This window comes from Candoia aspera, chromosome 1 (assembly GCF_035149785.1).
Source record: "Candoia aspera isolate rCanAsp1 chromosome 1, rCanAsp1.hap2, whole genome shotgun sequence".
Lineage (NCBI taxonomy): Eukaryota > Metazoa > Chordata > Lepidosauria > Squamata > Boidae > Candoia > Candoia aspera.
This window is the reverse complement of record NC_086153.1, coordinates 151389524-151413839: the sequence shown is the minus strand read 5'-3', so window position 1 is coordinate 151413839 and position 24316 is coordinate 151389524. Positions and strand designations below refer to the sequence as shown.

The 24316-nt window shown below is 48.2% G+C and overlaps 1 protein-coding gene across 4 annotated transcripts in view; it reads left to right on the top strand.

Moving 5' to 3' along the window:
- Positions 1-23960, top strand: part of GPCPD1 (glycerophosphocholine phosphodiesterase 1) — a 79147-nt gene extending 55187 nt beyond the window's left edge. For 3 of the 4 annotated variants that reach the window (XM_063315925.1, XM_063315935.1, XM_063315953.1), the window contains 4 exons: positions 1688-1824; positions 8660-8795; positions 9212-9372; positions 22374-23960. In XM_063315925.1, the coding sequence (XP_063171995.1) occupies positions 1688-1824; positions 8660-8795; positions 9212-9372; positions 22374-22560 (621 nt within the window). In that variant the 3' untranslated portion in view covers positions 22561-23960. Of the gene's footprint in view, positions 1-1687; positions 1825-8659; positions 8796-9211; positions 9373-21397; positions 21436-22373 lie in introns of all 4 variants that reach the window. The other variant, XM_063315944.1, reaches the window with a different exon arrangement.
- Positions 23961-24316: the final 356 nt, after the last annotated feature.

Below are 24316 nucleotides of genomic sequence, written 5' to 3'. Positions count from 1 at the left end.
CCTTCTTCACTATAATTTGCTCCTATCTGCCAACTAAACTAACATTAACCAAAATACAAAAATTATCCAAACAGCATAAACATTTATCTAAACCCTTAAAAAACAATTGTGATAACCACATTTAAACAATAACCTAGGCGTTTACCAAAAATGTAAGTATTTTCAAAGCAGCATAACCATTTATCCAGACCTTTAAGAAACCATCCTGATAAGCACATTTAGACAATTATCCAACTTCAAAGTAAACCAAGGCATTTACATGTCTCAGTATTATGTACAGAGCTTTCTTCTTGTCAATTTCAAATTCTACAACCTGCTTTAAAAAGCCCAAGTAATTGTCCAAAATCTTCCAGCCTCTAGAGTTTAATTCTCTTTCTTGATCATGGTGTGGTGGCAACACTGTCTTCTTATCTTCAACTTTCGACAACTCAGTTTTCCTTTGACTATTTAAATGTAAGTCACCAATTCTCATCTTTTTCTTTGGAGAAATCACTTTACTCTTAAGGTAGTTTTCAGCCTTATCAGTTTCTCTTGATTCTTGTGACAATTTGGACTTCACAAATTCTGAGAAATCCTCCAAGACTTAAATAACAGCACTGTAGAGATCTTTAAATATCAAATTAATTTCCTCCATATTTTTTTAATAGTAAGATGGATTATGGTGCCCTCTAGTGTCTCAGGAAGGTAAAGTCATTAACGCTGTAACTGAACACTCTCTCTAGCATTTTTATCTCCAGTGTGACAAATCAGGAAAATAAAAACTAAAAACAAGCAGCATTCCCATGGGAAAGTGAAAGCAAATAGATCAGAACTCCAATCCGCAGATTCAACGAAGAAGAGAAAGTTTTATATTCCTCAAAAATCACTTTAATAAAAAAGCAGTAAAAAAACAAAATTCTTTAAATCTCAATTTAACAAATTATATATAAAAAGCCAAATTACGAAGTTAATAATTTTCAAAAATAGAGTCACCAAAAGATACAGCATTTCTTTGTTGTAGAAAGCCTCTTTTTGGTAAAATTCAAACAAAAAAACTTAGTGCTGTAGAAATGGGGTAGGCAGCGTTAAGGTCCATTTTGGCTTCAGAGTGGCTTGGGAAGAAGATGACAGCCCCGTCTCCCAGCTGATCGCTTACCAGTCGATCGCGAAATGCCGTTTTGTGGTCTTCTGGCTGTGACCAGCCATCTGGAGAACACGGGTGATTCCTGGGGTTCTCCTTAATCCGGAGAATGCTTCTGGGGTCCAAGGAAGCCTTATTTGTTAAGCTGACTAACTTGTTTCATATTGCCTTTATTTATGTTCTTATGTCATTTGCATTATTATTCATGATTTTATCACATACATCAAATTACGAATGATGTAAATTTACAAATGATGTAAATTGATGCAAGTGATGCTCACATTTTGTCATTATCTAAATCACATAAATGACATCAATTGTCTGGACAGACTTTGGAAACAACTGACTTGTCTGTTATTTCAGGGGTGAAGTCTGAATGCAAATTTACTCCCTTGTTGCTGAAGTCCATTAAATGGAGTTCCATTAAATGGAGGTTTTGTTCTACTGATAATGTCAGTGAATTGGAGCCAAGTTATATGTTAAGCGATATAGCCTAATCATTATCTAAATCACTGTCTTTCCGTAAAACTTCAATAACCCTACATTTGTGGCTTTTATTTTTTGTAGGATGGTGTGTGGGATGGCAACCTTTCAACTTATTTTGACATGAACTTATATCTGGATATAATTTTGAAGACTGTTCTGGTCAAGGCTGGAATGAGGAGGATTATATTTTCTTCATTTGATGCAGATATATGCACAATGTGAGCTTAAAATACTTTTCAGGGGCATTTTAACAAAGTGTATTTTTATCTTAGAAACGTTTAGATGAGTAGTATTTAAAATACTGTATAACTAGAAGATTCACATTTACCAGAAAAAAATTGCTAATAGAAACAGACATGTGTCAAAAATTCTCTTGTTACTATGCTTGAAATATCTAAGCCAGAAAATAGTGTATCTGGTGCAGCATGGAGTATCCCAAATTAGTGGCCAGACTGCCCAAAGATAATAGGGAACTACTCCAGCAGTTGTTAGGAAGGGCCATAAATTCCCCAGTCCCTATTCCTAAAGAATACAAAATATTCTGAATCCCTTTCCTAAAGTAAAAAGTGTGATTATAAAGTTCTTTTATACTAATAAATTAAAGTACCAAAATCCAGTGAAGTTATACATGTAGGAAACATTACCTTTGACAGGAGTTTTCTTTGAAATATTCACTTTATAATGCCACCAGTTGTCATGATCACCGTTGCGATGCTTGTGACATCGCAACGGCTCGCATGACAATACAGGGAAATGGGTCCCTGGCGGATTAAGGCAAAGGCAACTATGAAACACAAAGGAAAGCAACAGGTGCAGGAAACTAAGTAAGAACCGAGACCGGCGCTGCGGAAGACAGCGATACAAAGTTGCCAACAAGCAATTGACTAAACAACAAGAGAGGCGCACCCGAGCTGTCAAAGGATTAAGAGCCTGATCGCCCGGCAATGAATCATTACCGTTCAGGAAGGCGATCGAGGCGATGCCCGGGGCGCAGGGGGGCTTAACGACCTCTCACCTGACAGGGACGAAACTGGTGGGACTCGTGGGACGCACCTGGAATAAGGTGGGGTGGAGCGCTGACCGGCGCGGGCTATTTAAATCCGGTTCCAGCGCGCTCCCCTCACTCTCAGCGTTTTAAAGGGCATGCACTCTATTCCTCAATAAAGCCAGAACCTAAGCCTATGCTAGCGTCTGTGTCTTTACTGGATCGCAGGCAGAGCCTGACATAAAGCTGAGAGTCTCAAAAACGAACCTTGCCAGTCTCCACCAGGAAAAAAATTTTCTGCGGGAGAAAACACTGGCGATGACGGAACCGGGGACGGCCATGGAGTCGGCGCTTCACACCGGAGGCGTGAAGGACGCAACGCAAGAGGGGGAGACCCAACAGCTGCTAGAGTCGGTGCACCCGAGATGGGACACGGGCTCCCTCCCTGCCCACACCGCACCCCAGTTCCAGACCTGGAGCTCCAGCCTGGACTGGAGAGCCCCGACGGAAGACGAAGTCGGGGGCCAACAACTCTTCACGTGGGACGGCAGAGCAGGACCCCAGACAGGGACATCCTACACCACCTGGAGACTCCACTACCCCCAAACGCCCGAGCAAGGAGTCACAGGTCTGCCGATCGGGCAGCAACTGGCAGCACCGAGGACGGACGACCCTGTCATACCAGACAGGGTCAGCGCCCTGGAAGCCAAGGTACAAGCCCTGGAACACATGCTCCAGGCCATGGCATCGGTGGTGAGCAAGCTCACAAAGACTGCTGCTGCACAGGGGGCAAGAGGGGATTGGGGCACCCTACCCACCCCATCGACAACCACGAGAGGAAGGGGCCAAGCACGGGACTCTTTCGCAGGGCTTCATGGTCCCAGCCCGGTGGGGGTCATCCCTAACCACCCACAGGTGGGGGTCTCGCAAGTTGGGGGATTCGCCAAGGACTTCCCCGTGAAGTTTGACGGAGACCCCACGAACCTGTCATTCTTCCTGACGAACGCCAGGAACTACATGGCCCAGTATGGACATTGCTTCGAGATGGAAGCGTCCAAAATCTCGGCAGTGGCCACAAAACTCAAAGGCAGGGGTGCGGACTGGTACATCCAGATGTCGGAGTCCAGAGCCCCAGCCCTGGCCACTTTTCACAACTTCCTAGCCGCGCTCAAACAATACTTCGAAGACCCCCTGGCAAAGGAAAGGGCCAAGAGTACCCTTAAAGGTCTTCGCCAAGGGAAAAAAGCGGTGGCAGACTATGCTCTCGAGTTCAAGGTCCTAGCGGGTAAAATCCCGGAATGGTCTGAGGCCACCTTGATCGACATGTTCAAGGATGGCCTCAACCATGAGGTGCTACAATGGGCACTCTATAGGGACGACCCAGACTCCCTACACGGGTGGATTTGTCTGGCCAGAAAGGCTGAGCACGCCCAGCGCACCTTCATGCTAGCAACCACGAACGACAGAACCCCTCCCAGCGGGAGAGGACCAGTCCCACAGTCGGGCCCGACCTGGGACGCAGAGCGACAACAGCGGTTTGCCCGCAGGGAATGTGCCAGGTGTGAGAAGACGGGCCTCCAGGCAGCTGAATGCTTCAAGGATAGGACGACAGATCGCCCGCCCAGACCAACACCGAAGGCGCCGCACAAGCCACCCAACCCTCCCAGACGGCTGACAGGAGCGCTAGCGACCCCAGACGAGGAAGCGGACACCTACCTCGCAGGGGATGTGGTTGACGCCCAGGAACAGCTGGCGGGAAACGCCTCCCACCTGTCCTAAGCAGCGCCGCCGGGCAGGCGGTAAAGGAGGGGCGCGACAACCCCAGGGTGAGTGAAGATTGCTCCATCCTGGCAGGAAAAATTGAACTGACTTACGGCTCTAGAGCCATCGCGGTCGAAGCTCTGGTGGACTCTGGGTGCTCCAGAAACCTAATCCACCCAGACATTGTCACCACACTAAAACTGCCCTGCTCCCCCCTCCCTAAACCGCTGGTGTTCCAACAACTTGACGGCTCTACAGCGGGGGGGGGGGGGGACCGGCCACCCAGGGTACAAAAAAGGTCACCCTGAAAATGGGCACCCACAGGGAGTCCATAGACTTTGTGGTAACCCCGGTGGGGAAGCCCATAGTGGTGCTGGGGATCCCCTGGCTAGCACGCCACAACCCCTGCATAAATTGGAGGACCCGCTCCATAACGTTCGAGGACAGGGTCTACCAAGCACCAACAAAGGAGAAATCCTCCGCTCTAACTGTGGGGAGGGCAGAGATCGTCGACCAAACCCACGCCCCCCCCCCTCAGAAGGACTGCCGGAGCAATACATGGACTTCGCGGACGTCTTTGGGGAGGAGGCGGCGGACCAATTACCCCCCCATCGCAAGACGGACTGTGCAATCGAACTGCTCCCGGACGTCCCATTACCCAAGCCCAAAATCTACCCCATGACCCAGAGGGAATTGGCAGTGCTGCGAGAATTTTTGGACAAAAACCTCTCCAGGGGCTTCATCGAACCGACAAACTCGCCGGTTGGAGCGCCCGTCCTATTCCGAGAAAAGAAGGACGGCACCCTGAGACTCTGCACAGATTACCGCGGATTAAATTCCGCCTCCCTATCCAACAAATACCCCCTTCCCCTCATAAAAGACATGCTGGTACACTTGTCAAAGGGAAGGGTGTTTTCCAAACTCGACCTCTGCGAGGCGTACTACAGAATTCGCATCAGGGAGGGGGACGAGTGGAAAACGGCGTTCAACTGTCCCTTGGGCTCCTTCCAGTACAAGGTACTGCCTTTCGGTCTTGCAGGGGCCCCGGGGGTCTTCATGCAACTCATCAACGAGGTGCTGCATGAACATCTGTTGAAGGGCGTACTAGTTTACCTAGACAATGTCCTAGTCTACACAAGGACTCAGAGGAAACATGAGAGATTAGTGAGACAAGTTCTCACTAAGCTCCAGAAAGCCAAACTCTACGCTAAGCTGTCCAAATGTGAATTCCACAAGTCACGCTTGGACTACTTAGGGTACAGAATCTCTGACAAGGGCATAGAGATGGACCCCGCAAAGGTTCAGGCACTTTTGAGCTGGGAATGCCCACACACCAGGCGCCAGCTTCAAAGCTTCCTTGGGTTCGCGAACTTCTATAGGTCCTTCGTGAGGGGGTTCGCGGAAATTGCCCTGCCCTTAACCGATTTACTAAAGACCAAAGGCGTCGGGGAGACGCGCAAGGTCAAAAACCCAGGGGCCGTGCTTAATTGGACTCCCGACTGTCAAACCGCTTTTGACAGGCTGAAAGCGCTGTTCACAGCGGAGCCAATCCTGTCCCACCCGGACCCCGAACGGCCTTTTGTGGTGCAGGTGGACGCCTCTGACTTCTCAGTTGGGGCCATCCTACTGCAAAAGGATTCCACTGGAATCCTGAAGCCATGTGCCTATCTCTCTAGGAAATTTTCAGAGACGGAGGCGCTGGCACGTGTGGGAAAAGGAAGCCCTTGCAGTTAAAGCAGCACTGGAGGCTTGGCGTAACCTTTTGGAAGGGGTGACTTGCCCCTTTGAGGTCTGGACAGACCACCGCAATCTTGAGGCGCTCCATACGCCCTGGCGCCTCAGTCCCAAACAGATACACTGGGCTCAGTTCTTCAGCCGGTTCAAATTCCAGCTGAAGTTTATCCCAGGGAAAAAGAATTTCCTGGCAGATGCACTTTCCCGACTACCCCAGGATGCGGAGCCTATCTTCGACACCGTTGGGACAGTGCTCTCTGACTCCCAGCTGGGTCTGGCAGCTGTCACCTGGGGACGTGCTCGGGGACAGCCTGCCCCCCCCCTGCAAACGACTCCGGCACAACCCGCCCCAAGGCGCAGGCAACCACAGATGCCAGGTGGGCTACGGGCAGATTTTATAACAGCAATAAAATCTGACCCCTGACTCCTCGCCAACCCTAACAAAGTAACTATGGAACAGGACCTCGCATGGGCGGAGGGAAGGTTATATGTTCCTGACTCACAAAGACCGATGATCCTTAGCAGATCGCATGACAGCAAACAGGCTGGCCGCTTCGGGTTCCTGAAAACCCTACACCTAACTCGGCGACAGTTTTGGTGGTCCTTGATGAGGAAGGACGTCAAAATGTATGTGGCCTGCCCGGTGTGTGCGATGGGCAAGTACGCCCTTCAACAGATGTTCATGCAGCACCCTCCCGCCCTTGGGATGAAATCTCAATGGATTTCATTGTGGACTTACCGCCTAGCCAAAAGAAAACAGTCATTTGGGTAGTCAAAGACTTACTTCTCAAAACAAGCCCATTTCATCCCCTGCGCCTCGATCCCGTCAGCACAACAGCTGGCGAAACTTTTCCTGGTACATGTGTACCGCCTCCACGGCTGCCCCTCCCACTTGGTGACCGATAGGGGCACACAATTTACCTCGAGGTTTTGGCGGGCTTTTTTGAAACTGATAGGCACCCAGCAAGCCCTGTCAACCTCCTGGCATCCCCAGACAGATGGATCTACAGAGATCCTTGATGCCACACTGGAGCAATTTCTCTGTTCCTATATAAGCTACCACCAGGACGACTGGGTGGACCTACTCCCGTTTGCAGAGGTCGCATACAACAACGCGATACATCAAAGCACGGGACAAACCCCCTTTGGGGTGGTGTTGGGTCGGGAGTTCATCCCCATCCCTGAGCTACCCCAGCCCCCGTCCCCAGCAGTGGCCGCCTGTGATTGGGGTGCGAAACTCGCAGATTCCTGGCCGGTCATCAAGGATGCGCTTAAAGAGGCGCAAACCGCATACAAACTGCAAGTGGACAAACACCGGCGCCAACAATCAACGTTTTGGGTAGGGGACCTAGTCTACCTATCCACCAGATTCATGAAATCACCGCAACCGTCTAAGAAACTGGCCCCCAAATTTATTGGGCTATTCCAGGTGTCACAAATCGTGAACCCAGTCACGGTGCACTTGGACCTGCCCCATAATTTAAAGTGGCTGCACCCGGTGCTACACTGCAGCTTGCTTAAGCCGGCAAGTGACCCCTCCCGGTGGCACCCACGCACGCATGCCCCCCGCCAGTGATGATAGATGGACAGCAACACTTCGAGGTCAAGGAGGTACTAGACTCACGCAAGCTGCGGGGCTCCCTCCAGTACCTAGTCAAATGGAAACACTTCCCACACTCTGAGTGGGTCGCTGCCCGCGACATCCAGGCTCCCGACCTGATCCGCAACTTCCATACCACCTATCCCTCCAAACCCTCGGCGATTTCCTAAAGGGGGGCAGTATGTCATGATCACCGTTGCGATGCTTGTGGCATCGCAACTGCTTGCATGACAATACAGGGAAATGGGTCCCTGGCGGATTAAGGCAAAGGCAACTATGAAACACAAAGGAAAGCAACAGGTGCAGGAAACTAAGTAACAACCGAGACCAGCGACGCGGAAGACAGTGATACAAAGTTGCCAACAAGCAATTGACTAAACAACAAGAGAGGCGCGCCCGAGCTGTCAAAGGATTAAGAGCCTGATCGCCCGGCAATGAATCATTACCGTTCAGGAAGGTGATCGAGGCGATGCCTGGGGTGCAGGGGGGCTTAACGACCTCTCACCTGACAGGGACGAAACCGGTGGGACTCGTGGGACGCACCTGGAATAAGGTGGGGTGGAGCGCTGACCGGCACGGGCTATTTAAATCCCATTCTGGCGCACTCCCCTCACTCTCAGCATTTTAAAGGGCATGCACTCTATTCTTCAATAAAGCCAGAACCTAAGCCTGCGCTAGTGTCTGTGTCTTTACTGGATTGCAGGCACAGCCTGACACCAGTCTCTTGTGACTTTTTTATTTGGGCTGTTAAAAATGTAGATTTTATTTTTAAAAAGAAAAAGGGCTTAGGTGGTGGTCATTACTCCTCTCTAATTTTGTAAGTACTTTAACACTTAGGAACTTCACAGTCATTTCCATATGCTTAAGTGATATTAATTCTAAATTTTCTAAATAAATTTATTTAAGAAAAATGTTATCTGTTACTAGAACCATACAGAAGATATCAAAACTTTATCTTATTTTAATTTTCTAGGGTCAGACATAAACAAAATAAATATCCCATACTGTTTCTAACTCAAGGAAAATGTGATACTTACCCAGAACTCATGGATCTCAGATGCCGTACAACAGCAATTGCTACAAGTTTCGCACGCTTTGAAAATTTGCTAGTAAGTCATGAAACAACTAGACGATTGGGTGGTAATTTTTTTTTTTTGTTTCCAGTTCATGGGCATAGGTAGCACAGCAGCTTTGACCTCCAGAAGGTATTTTGAAATGTGAACATAATCTCTCTCTGCAGCACTTTAAAGCAGCCACCCCCACACCTACGTCAGGGGGTTGCAGATGAATGCAATGCTTGTGTGTTCTGAAGTACTTTCTTTGGATCAGATCTGAAGTGCTGCATAGCCCCTGCTAAAGATGTCAATTTCTTTGCTGTAAACAAAATGCTAGAAGGGTACTGTAATGACTGCCATGTCTTTATAAACATAATCACCTTCTGTGTAACATTCCTGATGCATTCAAATTGATCCTTGCATTGCAATCCCCCGGTACACGTATTTAACGCTTCATATTTCTTTTCCAGGGTATTAACGCACATACTGAAGAGTTGCTGAAAAATCCATCCTATGTTGACCATGCCATATCTAGTGGCTTAGTTGTCTTTTGCTGGGGGGATGAAGCAAATGAGCCAGAGAACAGGAAGAAGCTGAGGGAATATGGAGTTCATGGTTTGGTATATGATAGGTATTACAACATTCTAACTATTACATATAATTTATAAACAGTTTGCACAGATAGCTACTACAATTCAGTGTGAATCTTGGAATTCTTTTTATTCCTATATGCTTCTGCTGTTGGGGCTTTTTAAAATCAAAACCTTTTTTCAGTGCTGCTTTCTCCTTTAATTTACTTTTTCCAGTATATTCATGTATTTGTCTCCAGTTTGTTCTTCCCATTGTGATCGTTTCCCATGTGTTATATTTCTGTTATGCAACGTTGTGGCTTAATTTGGTCAAACGCTAATCCAGAATTTATTTGAACCATAATTTACTGAACAAACAATCACTCTTGAAGAAGAGCAAAATAGTCATAGCTTGTTAACCATGGTTTTTTGTCTAGATTTCTTCTGCCAGTTCCCAGAAGAAGTAGGTAGAACACAAAATCAAGGCACAAATACACTAACAAGCCATTATTAAAAGAAGCTAGGATTTATAAACCAACCTGTTCTCAGATGGTAGCTTGTTACCAAAGATACACCATGGCTTCTTGAAATAGATTTGTGCATAGCACTTGGGTTAAGTTAGCCAAATTATGTTTAGCATTTTGTATAAACAAAGCCATTTTCTTAAATATGTGGAAATTTTCTGAATTCTTTGAGTTGGGCCCTATTATGTCTGAGCAGACTGTAAACAGAAACAAATTTATTTCAGTTGTTATGTTCTAGTTTAGGAATTAAATCAATTAATTGCATATCTTAGGCCGGGTGATTGCTAATCAAAGTCAGGTAATCAGAAGTATCCTCACTGCTTCCATCTAACGTGGCTCTTCACCCAGGCCTTCGGTGAGGGAGAGACCCCTCACTTCATTGCACTTGCCATCTTTTATCTTTATGTTTTATGTCTTACGTTTTATTGATTTTATTGTAATTTCTTTGTTTGATTATTGTGAGCTGCCCAGAGCCATTGAGAGTCAGGCAGCCTACAAGTTTAATAAATTATTATTAGCATCATCATCATCCTTTGCATCCATGTCATCTGCACTTCCAGTTTTGAAACCAAACTATCTATCTATCTATCTATCTATCTATTTTCTATCCCACCTTTAAAATAACTCACGGTGGCGAACATACCTAATACTCCTTCCTCCTCCTATTTTCCCCACAACAACAACCCTGTGAGGTGAGTTGGGCTGAGAGAGAGTGACTGGCCCACGGTCACCCAGCCGGCTTTCATGCCTAGAACTACTATTGGTTAGTGACTATACTAATGTCACTAATGGGAATGATGAACATACTTAATACAAAATGCTTTCTGCAGTTTTAACTGTATGCAAATGTGCAGCCAGCTTTGCCATGATGTCAGCAGCACACTGTAATAGTTATACTTGCTTCAGGGGTGCCTGTGTAAAAGGAGGAAGGAAGAATAGATAAAGGTACATGCATTTCTCATCACCAAACACTGTTGTGTGGCAGGTGGTCTTCATTTTGTATGTATCAGGGCAGTAATTAAACATTTGCCTAGGCCAAATTTATAGTTGCTTTCAATGTTGTGTCAAATGATTTAGCAAGCAGCAGATTTAAAACATTTATTTCCAAATATATGTTTACTTAGGAATTATGGACTAACTCCTAGCAATCATGGCTAATCTTGAAAAAAAGCTAAGCAGCATTAAAGCTGATTTGTACTTGGATGGGGGATTACCAAGAAGTCTCAGACCTGTAGATTAGACTGGGAAATCAAACAAATATCACTGAATAAATCATTTCTGCATTTTGGTCAGTAAACTGCATGGATGTGGCCATGTAGTCATCTGGAGTCAAGCTCTACACAAGGGATTCTTTATATTTGCATATTGATATGGGAATCCAGATCAGGTCATACAAATAACTAGAATGTGAATCTATACCTTTGGTAAGCATTTTGTCCTGATTTCCTTTCCAATACATTTCTGTAATGGATATGCAAAGTATTCTGTGCATGAATCATTCCATCTGTTGAACAGTTAATTTCAGGCAGTCCATTTCTGTGTTGAAACATGTGTTTGATGCAGACACACACTGAAACTTGTGTTCTGAGCTGAAGAGTTTTGAGTGGAATGGAGAAAGTGAGAAAAATGCAAGGACATCAGTGACTAAGGGAAGACCAGTTGTTCGGGAGATGGGGTGGGTCATTTGAATAGCCACAACTATCTATGAGCTTTTCCTTAACTGGCAAAAAAGGAAGATAAGGCACTAGGAAGGTTAGTGGGTGGGCCAGTGCACAGGCCATGAAGAAGAAGAGAGGAGCAAGGTACACCAGCCTTACCCTGGCTGCAACTGAGAACAACCAGAATGGTTTAGGTGTCAGTTCTGCAAAACTGCAGCCCACTCACAACTGTTTGGCAGGTTTCCATTTCATGTACACCCCTAAATTCTCTGAGGAGGATGCACTGAGATTCATTGGTAAATTATCAATCACTTTGGCTTTACTATGTTGGTGAAGTATTTGAAGAAGTAGATCAGCTGTCTCTGATTGCAACAACTTTCAGATAAAGTTTTTCATTTGCTGACCTAACAGCAAACTTGAAGTTTGATCATACTAACAGGAGCATGTTGTGAAGAGCATTTAGGGGGTGTCTGCAGTGCTTTCAGGGAGAGGGACTATAACTGACATTTGGCAAAAGATGGAGGTGTACTGACCTTATAGGGTGTTATGGATGTAGTCAGTTTCAGAGAGAATATCCCAGGTAGCCTCACAGATTTCATAATATGTGGGAAATCTGGTTATGTCCAACAATCTGTTTGGCTTTCAGCTTCCTGGTTTCTGGTTTTTTGGCAGGATTTTCTCTGTTTGAGATCAGTTGTTGGATAACAATGCTGAAGATATTCATTATATTCTTTTACTGTGCTGGTTTCATTTAAGAGTATTTTTATCCCCTTGTAAATGGCTCTGGCTTCCTCTGGGAAGAAGGACAGTGGAGACAAAACAATTCTGTTTATCAGATTTGAGGTGTGGCTGTTGGTGTGTTCTTCTGTGTGCTAATTGTTTGATCCTTATTTGGAAGGAATATATTTAGTTATACAAAACAAACAGCAACTGGTGCACTGCAGAATAGGCATAGGCATGATCATGGGTAAGAAGACTGTAGCACCTTGCAAACTTTTGAAGGTATTGGGCAGTGGGTCTGAGTTTATCATCCTTAAGTGGTCTGGAATCGATTAATCATTCTAAGGAATAGTCTATCTGACAGTCAATCTGGATGCCACAACACCTGCATCCCTGCCCTCCCTTCTCCATATGCTGTTCAGTTATTAAATACTCAAGACTTTAACATTCAGCATGCTTTTCCTGTGAGAGTAAAAAAAAATAACCACCTATCTTATGGTTGACCAACCATTAAATGCTTGTCCAAATGCAGTGATTAGTTGGAGACAGTTCACAGCTGGAAAGCTACTTGGAAAACATCATGCTGCCCCTGTTCAAATGTGAGGTAAGGACATCATTGTCAGGATGCTGTGCTCAGTTGACTCTAGGCATTATGTGGTGAAGTAGGCAGTCTTGAAATAGAGAATGCTGTAAAGGGCTTGATGGGATGAAACCAGGTTTTGATTGTTGACTTGAGTGCTGTAATTTTCAGAAAGCCCCCAAGGGAATCCCATGCTGCAGTAGACAAAACTCAAGATTAAGAGGGCATAAATAAGAGTTTGAGACCCAGTTTGGTGTAGTGGCTAAGGCACCAGGCTAGAAACTAGGAGACTGTGAGTTCTAGTCCTGCCTCAGGCACAAAGCCAGCTGGGTGACCTTGGGCCAGTCACTTTCTCTCAGCCCTAGGAAGGAGGCAATGGCAAACCAGGTCTGTAATCTTGCCAAGAAAACTGCAGGGACTAGTCCATGCAATTGCCAGGAGTCAACACTGACTCAAAGGATGTCATGAGTGCCGTTGAGCTGAAGACATCAGCGCAATGGCACACATGACAATAACAAGGAAACAGGGGAAGGGGCTCAAGATAAGTAGCCATCAACTTACAAAGACTGAAGGACAAGAGACAATGGCTAAACGGATCGCGAGGCACACCCAAGCTGTTAGCGCTAACGCAACGGAGATCGCCCAGCTGACAGCAATCACCGGAGGAATGGGAAACCGATGATGGGCGATCCCGGAACACCAGCAGGGCCTCGCAACCCCTCACCTACCGGCAGGACAGCGTGTTGGACAAAGGGGGGTGACGTAGCCGCGAGTGAGGGGGCGCTGACCGGCGCGGGGTATTTAAACCCCGCACCGGCGCGCTCCTGTCACTCTCAGCTTTTTTCCTATACTGTATCTACACTGCGAATAAACCAGAGCCTGTTTCACGGAATCAGCGTCTGTGTATTACTCGGAGGTAGGCAGCGCATGACATAAAGCTGAGAGTCATAAACTCAGCCTCGCCGAGCCCCACCGGACGACAACGAGCCGCGGGAGGAGTAGACGGCGAGAGGACCAGGAAGATGAGGCCGGCGCGACGCGGACAAGGGGGGCGAGCCGCACGGCAAGAAGCAGAGGAGGACCGATCGAGGCCAGAGGCACCGCGGACTCCCGGAGCCATGGACGCCCACCCGACCCAACCCGAGCCTCAGCTCCAACCCCAAGGGGAGATGGCGACGGAGGCAACCCGGCCACGGGAGGGAGCAACATACCTTCCGAGACCAGCGGAGAACCCTGCGCCCCACAGCGCACCCCAGCAACAGGCGTGGAGCGGCAGCCCAACGGCGGTAAGCACGGGGGAGGACGATGAAGCAACCCAGCAGACGGCGGAGGAAGCGGACCAACGGCCGAGAGAGACTGAACCCCACCGGCAACCCACCCCCGCCGACACACCGACGGAACCGGCCCCAGCGGTGGCGCGGATCGCGGACGAGGACGCACAAGCTAGACTCGCGGCCATGGAGACCCAACTGAAGGAACTCCGGACCATGCTTCAGTCGCTCATGCCCCCCGTGCCGCCCAACGACGTCCCCGCACAGGTCCACACCCCGAGCGAAGCGCCGAACCCCCACGGGCCAAATGAAGGTCAACAGACGGCCCAGGCGGACGACACCACAGGCCAGGAAGCGAGAGGAAGGGGCGCACAAAACGCCCGGGCCCCAAAGGACTTCCCCATCTTCTTTGATGGGAACCCCGCGAAACTGTCGTTCTTTATCACGAACGCCAGGGAGTTCATGGGGAGGCACGGACACTCCTACGACTCCGAAGCGGACAAGATCGCTGCTGTGGCGATCAAACTACAAGACCGGGCGGCGGACTGGTATGTCCAACTGTACGAGTCCAGCTCCCCCGCCAACTTCCCCGCCTTCATCAATGAGATGAAAAGCTACTTCGAGGACCCACTAGCCAAAGTGAGGGCGAAAAGCGCACTCCAAAGACTTAAACAGGGCACACGCACTGTCCCAGACTACGCCCTCGAGTTCAAAGCGCTCGCGGGGAAGGTCAACGACTGGTCCGAGACCACCCTGCTGGAAATGTTCAAAAGGGGGCTCAACCGCGACGTACTTCAATGGGCCCTCTACCGCGACGACCCAGAAACTCTACACGGGTGGATCCACCTCGCGGGGAAAGCAGAACACGCGCACCGCACCTTCCTCATGACAACTACGGAAGACACGAACAACACCTGCAAAAAGGTACCCACATCACACGTGGGGACGGCCGGCCCCACATACCCAAAGAAGAAATTTAATCGGGGGCCCTGCGGGAGGTGTGGAAAACTAGGGCACAAGACGGCAGATTGCTTCGCCAACCGACCGCCGACCAGTATGCCTAAACCCACCCCGAAAACTAGCCCCAAACCACCTAACCCGCCGCCGCCCCCTCACCGCCGAATGACCGGAGCCACAGCGACACCAGAGGAAGGCTGGGACGCCTACTGGGTGGGAGAGGACGCCGTAGACCCAGACCAGCCGGCGGGAAACGCTCCCCGCCTGCCCTGAAACGCGTTGCGAGGCAGGCGGTGGGACAGCAGCGCGGACCACCTCGACGGAACGGCGAAAGCTCCGTGATAATGGCGGCAATCAAACTCTCTGCCGGCAACGGAGCCACCATGGCCGCGGCACTAGTGGACTCGGGGTGCTCAAAAAACCTCATCCACCCGACTTAGTCGCCAAACTCGACCTCCGCAGCTTCCCCCTCCCCACGCCGTTGGCATTCCACCAGCTGGACGGCTCAACAGCGGGAGGGAAACCAGCCACGATGCAAACCGAGCCGGTCACCCTGCAAATGGGCACTCACACCGAACGCACATCGTTCGTCACCCACATCGGACGACCCATTGCAGTCCTGGGAATGCCATGGCTCGCGGCAAACAACCCGTGCATCGACTGGGAGACCCGCACCTTAACATTTGGCGACGGCGAGTATCGGGCACCAGTTCCGGCGGGCAGAACCAACCCCACTGTGGGACGAGCAGAGGCGACTACACAGCACAACGCCGCTACCACAGCAGACCTACCGGAACAATACGCCGACTTCTCCGAGGTCTTCGGAGAGGCGGAAGCTGACCAACTACCCCCCCACCGCAAGACGGACTGCCGGATCGACCTGCTGCCCGACGTCCCCTTACCTAGACCGAAGATCTACTCGATGACCCCGAAGGAGATGGCAACCCTCCAGGAGTTCATCGATAAAAACCTAGAGAGGGGATTCATAGAGCCAGCATGCTCACCGGTCGGAGCCCCCGTCTTATTCCGGGAGAAGAAAGACGGCACCCTACGGCTCTGCACCGACTACCGGGGCCTAAACGCGGCTTCCCTGTCCAACAAATACCCCTTACCCCTGGTGAAAGACATGCTCGCCCACCTGTCCACGGGCAAAGTCTTCTCCAAACTGGACCTTCGCGAGGCGTACTACCGCATCCGAATCAGGGAGGGGGACGAATGGAAGACTGCGTTCAACTGCCCCCTAGGCGCCTTCCAGTACAAAGTGCTGCCGTTCGGACTCGCGGGGGCCCCCGGGGTGTTTATGCAGCTCATCAATGAGGTCCTGCATGAACACCTGTTCAAAGGGGTCCTTGTCTACATAGACGACGTCCTTATCTACACTAAAACGCACAAGGAACATGTGACCCTAGTCAGGCAAGTCCTCGACAAACTCAGAAGGGCGCAGCTCTATGCCAAACCCACAAAGTGCGAATTCCATAAAGCGCGCCTAGACTACCTGGGGTACCGAATCTCCGGAGACGGCATAGAAATGGACCCCGCAAAAGTCGAGGCGGTGCTGAACTGGGAACGCCCCCGCAACAGACGCCAACTCCAGAGCTTCCTCGGCTTCGCGAATTTTTACAGGTCATTCGCCCGGGGGTTCGCAGAGATAGCCCTCCCCCTAACGGACCTCCTCAAAACCAAAGGGGTGGGGGACACCCGACGCGCCAAGAACCCGGGCACATTATTGAATTGGACTCCCGCGTGCCAGACCGCATTCAACAAGCTGAAAGCGCTGTTCACCACGGAGCCAATCCTCGCGCACCCGGACCCAGAACGGCCGTTCGTGGTCCAAGCCGACGCCTCAGACTTCTCCCTGGGGGCCATCCTACTCCAAAAGGACCCCACAGGACCCCTGAAACCATGCGCCTACCTGTCGAGGAAATTTTCCGAGACAGAAAGGCGATGGCACGTCTGGGAGAAAGAAGCCTTCGCGGTAAAATCGGCGCTAGAAACATGGCGACACCTACTCGAGGGAGCCACCCAACCATTCGAGGTCTGGACCGACCACCGGAACCTCGAGGCCCTCCGAACGCCCAGACGCCTCAGCCCAAAACAGGTCCGATGGGCCCAATTCTTCAGCCGCTTCAACTTCCAGCTGAAGTTCATGCCGGGAAAAAAGAACTTCCTGGCCGACGCCCTTTCCCGACTGCCCCAAGACGAAGAGCCCGCCCCAGACACCATTGGGACGGTCCTATCCGCCTCGCAACTGGGGATGGCCGTGACCACCCGAAGCGGCGCTCGGAGGCAGCTCGACTCTACGGCGCAATCGACGGCGGGACAACCTGTGACCAGACGACGCCAACCGCAACTACCAGGGGGGATACGCACGGACCTCGCCGCCGCCCTCAAGACCGACCCCTGGTTCCTGGCAAACCCCGACAAGGTAACGATGGCACAGGACCTGGCATGGGGGGAAGGCAGAACCTATGTCCTGGACTCGCAACGCCAAGCGATCTTGCATAGATCACACGACGCCAAGCAAGCGGGACACTTTGGGTTCCTTAAGACCCTACACCTAACAAGGCGTCAATTCTGGTGGCCCGCGCTAAGACGAGACGTGAAAGCATACGTAGCGTCCTGCCCAACGTGCGCTAGGGCCAAACGGGCACCAGGCAGACCCGCGGGGCTTCTACAACAGGTGGCAGAACCCTCCCGCCCATGGGAGGAAATCTCCATGGATTTTATAGTGGACCTCCCACCCAGCCAGAAGAAAACGGCCATTTGGGTGGTGAAGGATTATTTCTCGAAACAGGCCCACTTCATCCCCTGCACGTCGGTCCCGTCCGCACAACAACTAGCCAAACTATTCCTCATCCACGTGTACAGGTTACACGGATGTCCCGCACGTGTGGTGACCGACAGGGGCACACAGTTCACTTCTAAATTCTGGCGGGCCTTCCTAAAGCTGACGGGGACCCAACAGGCCCTATCCACCGCCTGGCACCCCCAGACGGACGGAGCCACAGAGGTCCTCAATGCCACCCTAGAGCAATTCATACGCTCATATACCAACTATCACCAAGACGACTGGGCCAAACTGCTCCCATTCGCCGAAGTCGCATACAACAACGCCGTCCACACGAGCACGGGGAAAACTCCGTTCGAGGTAGTCTCGGGGCGCGACTTCGTCCCCATACCGGAGCTACCACAACCCCCGGAACCCCAGGTGGACGCTAGCGACTGGGGACGGAAGATTGCGGAATCGTGGCCAATAATCACGGCAGCGCTGAAGGATGCACAGGCGGCCTACAAAGAGCAGGCCGACAAGCACCGGCGCCAACAACCGACGTTCCAGGCGGGGGATATGGTCTACCTATCCACCAAATTCCTAAAGTCACCCCAACCCTCGAAAAAACTGGGGCCTAAGTACATCGGGCCGTTCCGAGTCACGCAGATAGTGAACCCGGTGGCAATACGCTTGGACCTGCCACACAACCTACGGAGACTCCACCCGGTGTTCCACACCAGCCTCCTGAAACCGGCAACCACCTCTCGATGGCACCCAAGCACGCCACTGCCCTCACCGGTGATGATCGACGGGCAACATCACTTTGATGTAAGGGACATACTCGACTCTCGCAGGCAACGGGGAACTTTACACTATTTGGTCAGGTGGAAACACTTCCCCCACCCAGAATGGGTGGCGGCGCACAACGTTAACGCGCCTGACCTGACCCGGGCTTTTCACCGGGCATACCCCGACAAGCCAAAACCAAGACTAGCAAACCGTCATCTGCATAACCCCTCCCCCGCGCCCCCCCGCCTACCGTTCCCCAAGGGAAAGGGCCCCCCCAAGCCCGCGACTTGGGTGGACCTCCCGCCCCGGGACTCACCCCCCCCGCCCCGGGCCCACGAGGCAGTAACAAGCGGTCGTCAGCACCCTCCCCCCGCCCCGGGCCCACGGGGGAGTGGCAAGCAAGTCAACAGTGCATCCTGGGGGCAACGCCCAGGAGCACACATAACAAAGGCGACGCACTTAGAATAAAAAAGAAGGGCCCTACCTGGAGCTGATAAGCACCCGACCAGCCACGCCTCTCTCCTCGTCGAACTGAGCCAAACAAACAGGGTGTGGCCGGAGCATGCGCACGCCCAGGGTGTGACCTGGGCATGCGCACTAAGAACACACCCTAGAGAGGCACGTGGTAGAGGGCGGAACAAAGGGAGGGGCGAAAAATACTCCGGCGGGAAATTTAAAAAAAAACCAAAAAAAAACCATTTTGACAGCTCTCCTGGTAAAAAAAAAAAAAAAACCAGAAAACCGGGGGGGGCACTATTCGGACAGGGGGCAGTATGTCATGAGTGCCGTTGAGCTGAAGACATCAGTGCAATGGCACACATGACAATAACAAGGAAACGGGAAGGGGCTCAAGATAAGTAGCCATCAACTTACAAAGACTGAAGGACAAGAGACAATGGCTAAACGGATCGCGAGGCACACCCAAGCTGTTAGCGCTAACGCAACGGAGATCGCCCAGCTGACAGCAATCACCGGAGGAATGGGAAACCGATGATGGGCGATCCCGGAACACCAGCGGGGCCTCGCAACCCCTCACCTACCGGCAGGACAGCGTGTTGGACAAAGGGGGGTGACGTAGCCGCGAGTGAGGGGGCGCTGACCGGCGCGGGGTATTTAAACCCCGCACCGGCGCGCTCCTGTCACTCTCAGCTTTTTTCCTATACTGTATCTACACTGCGAATAAACCAGAGCCTGTTTCACGGAATCAGCGTCTGTGTATTATTCGGAGGTAGGCAGCGCATGACAAAGGAACACAAAAAATAAAAGATTTTATAGGATTCAGGTTTGGAAGTCAGAACTAAAACCATCTTGTTGGATATCATTAACCAGCAGTGATATTTCTATCCATTGGTGTAAGATAAATATGTAAGGCACCAAGTTACTCAGTATTATGTCAGTGTTACAAAGGCGGGTAATTCTGCTGAGCATATGATCCAGTCAATAATTGGCAAACTTATTTGGGTTTAGGATTGCCTCTTAGGTATTCAGAAACAGAAGTTGCACTTTCAAACAGCTATTTAAAAAGGCTGTCTTAAAGCACAGCAAGAAAAGAAATTTAAAACCATACAAACTTAGCACATAACCAGTTTTAATAATTCTTTTTTCAAAAAAGCTAATTTGAAACCCAGTGGGGATCCATCATTTATTTTTATTTTATTTATTTATACACAACTATTAATTTATATTCCACAAAGGTGAGAGGCCTACAACTTGGGCTTTCCAAGCACTAATCCAGCTTGTCCAGCTTCATGTATGCAAGACTAAATTTTAAGCGTATCTTCCGTTTCAATCAAAAATTCAACTAATAGTGTCAGACTAAACAACTTGTAAGCTTTGGCTTGCTTCTTTATCATACCTTACTAGATTTGTTGACATACTGGTAGAACACTAGCACAGGGCAACATGTGCTTGGCAGATGGAGTCCTTTCTTTTCCTGCTCGAAAGCAAGAGTACGTGGTGATTTAATTCCTGCTATTTTAATAAGCCAGTTGTCACCAGAAGTGCAGCTATTGCTGGAAGGCTAGGCTGCAGAGTTGTGAATGGAGGAGCACATAGAAGAATCAGTTACAGCACATCTCCTTTAGGGTAATGCTGCACCACATACAAAAAGCCCAGTTGAATCATGTATCTTTCTAGAGTGTATCTCCTTCCTTTAATGCTTTCTTTGGCTGGAACGTTGCTGCTGTTATTACTGTTACTTCATTCTTTGAAGGACCGTTGGCTTATATGATCTCACAAATACATGGAGGCTGGAATATACCAGTGTAACTATTTGGCAATAAGATTTCTCTCATGCTGTAAGAGACATGTTTTAAAGAAAAAGAGGCAATTTGGCTTCAGATTTACCTTTACTTTGTAATTTTTGTGATTAAGACTAAGACTTACTGTGTCAGGGAGGGATTGATGTCATCAAAAATCCATTACAGCGTAACAAATATAAGGCCAAAGTGAGAGTCTTAAACAAAATAGTCTGTTTGCAACTACATTGTAGTGGCAATCATAATATTTCTGAAATTAGAGCCCTGAGGAGATTCTTGGCTTTGGGAGAACAGGGGAAAAAAATAACCAGTATATATTTATCACCCATTGACAAGAATCTAAAGCAGGGGTGGGGTGCCTGTGGCTGTAGATGCTGTTGGACTCTATCTCCCATTCTAGCCAGTGCTGCCAATCATCAGATAATCCAGCATCAGTTGTAGAACAGAGATTGTCTACCCCACTTTGGAAGAACATTAAATCTGTCAAGCCTGCTAGGTTAGAATCTGTGAATAGGCGAGCAACTAATTAGCCCTTGACACATGGATTCCTCTTCCTCCAGAGTTTCACCAGATCCTCAACTTCCACGTGATGTGCCAGGTTTGTATTTGCTTCCAGAATGCTTTTCTAAAACAATTCTGGGATCCCTGCTTCTTTTCTCTTTAATTCCTTTTGTATGGCATGCTTTTGACATAGAAACGAAGTGTATATTGCGCTTTCTTTAGGCAACTGGACTTTAGGTCAGGGAGGACCCCTTCCCTGGAGGACTTGGGGTGACAACTCTGGAAGAGTGGCCACATCAAAGGGAGGGGTGGGGTGGGTTTTGGCTTTGGTTTTGGTTTTGGTTTTGGTTTGCATGCCTTTGGGTGTTTTTCTGGGTTCTTAAGGCTATGAATGAGACAGGAAGCCTCTGGAGCATAAACTACTTCTGTTTCCACTCTTGAAATGACTCCAGCCCCCCAGATTTCAGCCACACAGTCTTGATCCATGTGGGGAGGGTAATTATGGAAGTGAGTGGTCAGATTCCCATTTCTCTTTCAACCCAGATTTGGTAACATGACAAGATACCTTGCCAAATGTTGGCCATTTTATTGCTTTGTTTTGGCAACACAAGCTCTAAGTCCTGGGCCACTGTGGAGTGCCCACCCCACTCCATATACAAATTATATAACACAGCATGCAAATAATAAGTAGTGGAATTATGCCGAGTTGATGCATGTAGTCTGAAATTTGGGTAGCTTTATAACCTATTAATGCCTAACAACCAGTAACATTTCTGGCATCCATATTGTATTAGTTTGTTGCCTCCAGACTTCCACTTAGTGACATACTAGACGCTGAGTTCCTACTTTTGAAACAATCACTGATTGACACAGACAAACGTGCTAGGGTATAAAATGTACGTTTTAAGTGATGATGATTCGTTTAATTTTAAGGGACTTCTAAGTGTCAGGATTAAACTTTTATGAGGCTTCGAGTACAGCTTTGTTATAGATTGATAATACATTTTAATTCTTTTCTTTGTATGTCTGCCTTAGGATTTATGACTGGATGCCTGAACAGCCAAATATATTCCAGACAGAGCAGCTTGAACGACTGAAGGAGGAGGTACCAGAGCTTAAAAGCTGTGTTTGCCCCACTGTTAGCCACTTTAATATTGGTCTGTGTAAGTGCAGTAGCAGTCACATAAGGTCAAGAATGGCAGAAAGTGCACCCAAATTCTAATGGACTCTCAGAGAAAAAAATGCTGTTTCGTATGAACATCTAATTATTTTCACTGAATGTGATAGCAGTGCTCCACTCTTCTTGCATCTAAATGAAGCAATAACTCATGGTCCACTGTAAAAAATTAAATGTTGTTAGATTATCAAATTCTGCTAAAATGCCTGAATAATTCTATTTCTGTGGTTCTCATACATTTTAAGCAGTTTAAGACAGAATCTGTGGCATTGTACTTAGGCACCTAATTTCTGAAGAATCAGAAATGCAATAGTTATCTAAGTAGCTAGGATCCAGACAGCCAAATATCATTGTTGAACTGATTCAAGTTCAGTCGTAATAGAGAATAATGTACTGTATAGTATTTTTTCTAGTGAAAAAGTACCTCAAGCGCATGCATTTACTCTGATGCATGCATCTATACAAATATGTGCCATCACACTGCGATCTTTAGATTCTATCCTCCCCTCCAGCAGTTTCCTTCAGGCTGTGGCTCTCTTCTGTTTATATTGCCAGACATAATGGTAAATAGTGTGATCTCTTTAGCAACCCACAGGTGAATAGCATCCCTTCCCCACTGTTTTTGTATCTAAAGTTTGCTGGTGTTTCCGAATGTTGTCAATCTTTATAAACCAAATTGCTGGTGTTTGACTATGGGTTGAAAAAATACCACTATACTTAAATGTTAAATGCACAATCCAAAAGCCAGTGAGATCTAAGCATGATGCTGTAGAAGTATGCAGCAGTCTTTGCACCCTTGTGGTGCTACATGGTGCAAGGGTAGTAAGGACTGAATAAAATGCTTGCATCTTTGCTGAAAAACCACAAGCCTCTATATGGAGATAGTAAAATGAGGTTTTTATCATCTCTGTATTCCTAGCCCAATAGATGTGTTGTTGTTGTTGTTTCAAAATACCATTTAATTTGATTTTCAGAATGTAATAGAGTCATAGTCGTTAACCTTTAGCTAACGTATACTGTGTATAACATTCAAAATTATGGTATAGAGTATTTGTCACATATTTGTTTGCATGTCCTTGAGCTCATACCTCTCTACAATAGCAGGTAATTGAAACAGAAGTTTCTTTAACTTTTTATTGAAGTGTTAAATGCATAATAAAAAATGAAACTATATATATATTTATTTTTTTCTTGCAATGGCCAATCAATTTGTATGATATGAACCTTGTCACTGCTGTGCAAAGCTAATTGATATTACAGATCAATAAATGCAAGTATGAATTACTAAGTATGAATTATTCCATAATTGTAAGTCTGTACAACCCAGTTGTTTGGATAAAGTAGTTTGTTTTTCTAAAGCTTTGTGTTTATCCTCAACAGACAATATGGTCTTAAGGTCTGTGCACTATCCTTCTTTAAAAATAAAAGCACATTTTATATCTACATTCAGTCTAACTCTGCATTTTATTAATAGTTTGGAAATACTGTGTGTATACCTAATATACAGTGTTCCGTGACTGTCATGCTGGCCACATGACCACGGAAGTGTCTTCCACCATGAAATGGATATGAGCACTGCCCCCTAGTGTTGGGCACAACTAAACCGGAACCTTTACCTTTACCTAATATTTACATCCAGAGTCAACTGTAAGCATTACATCTTACCACTCAGTCAGAATTAATTTAAATTAATTATGTCTTACATTCTGTTGTAGGAACATATATTTGAACACTATCTGCTTATGCCATCTGCTTTTTATACCCTACTCTGCTATTGTTCTGGATGGTAGATTTTCAAAGA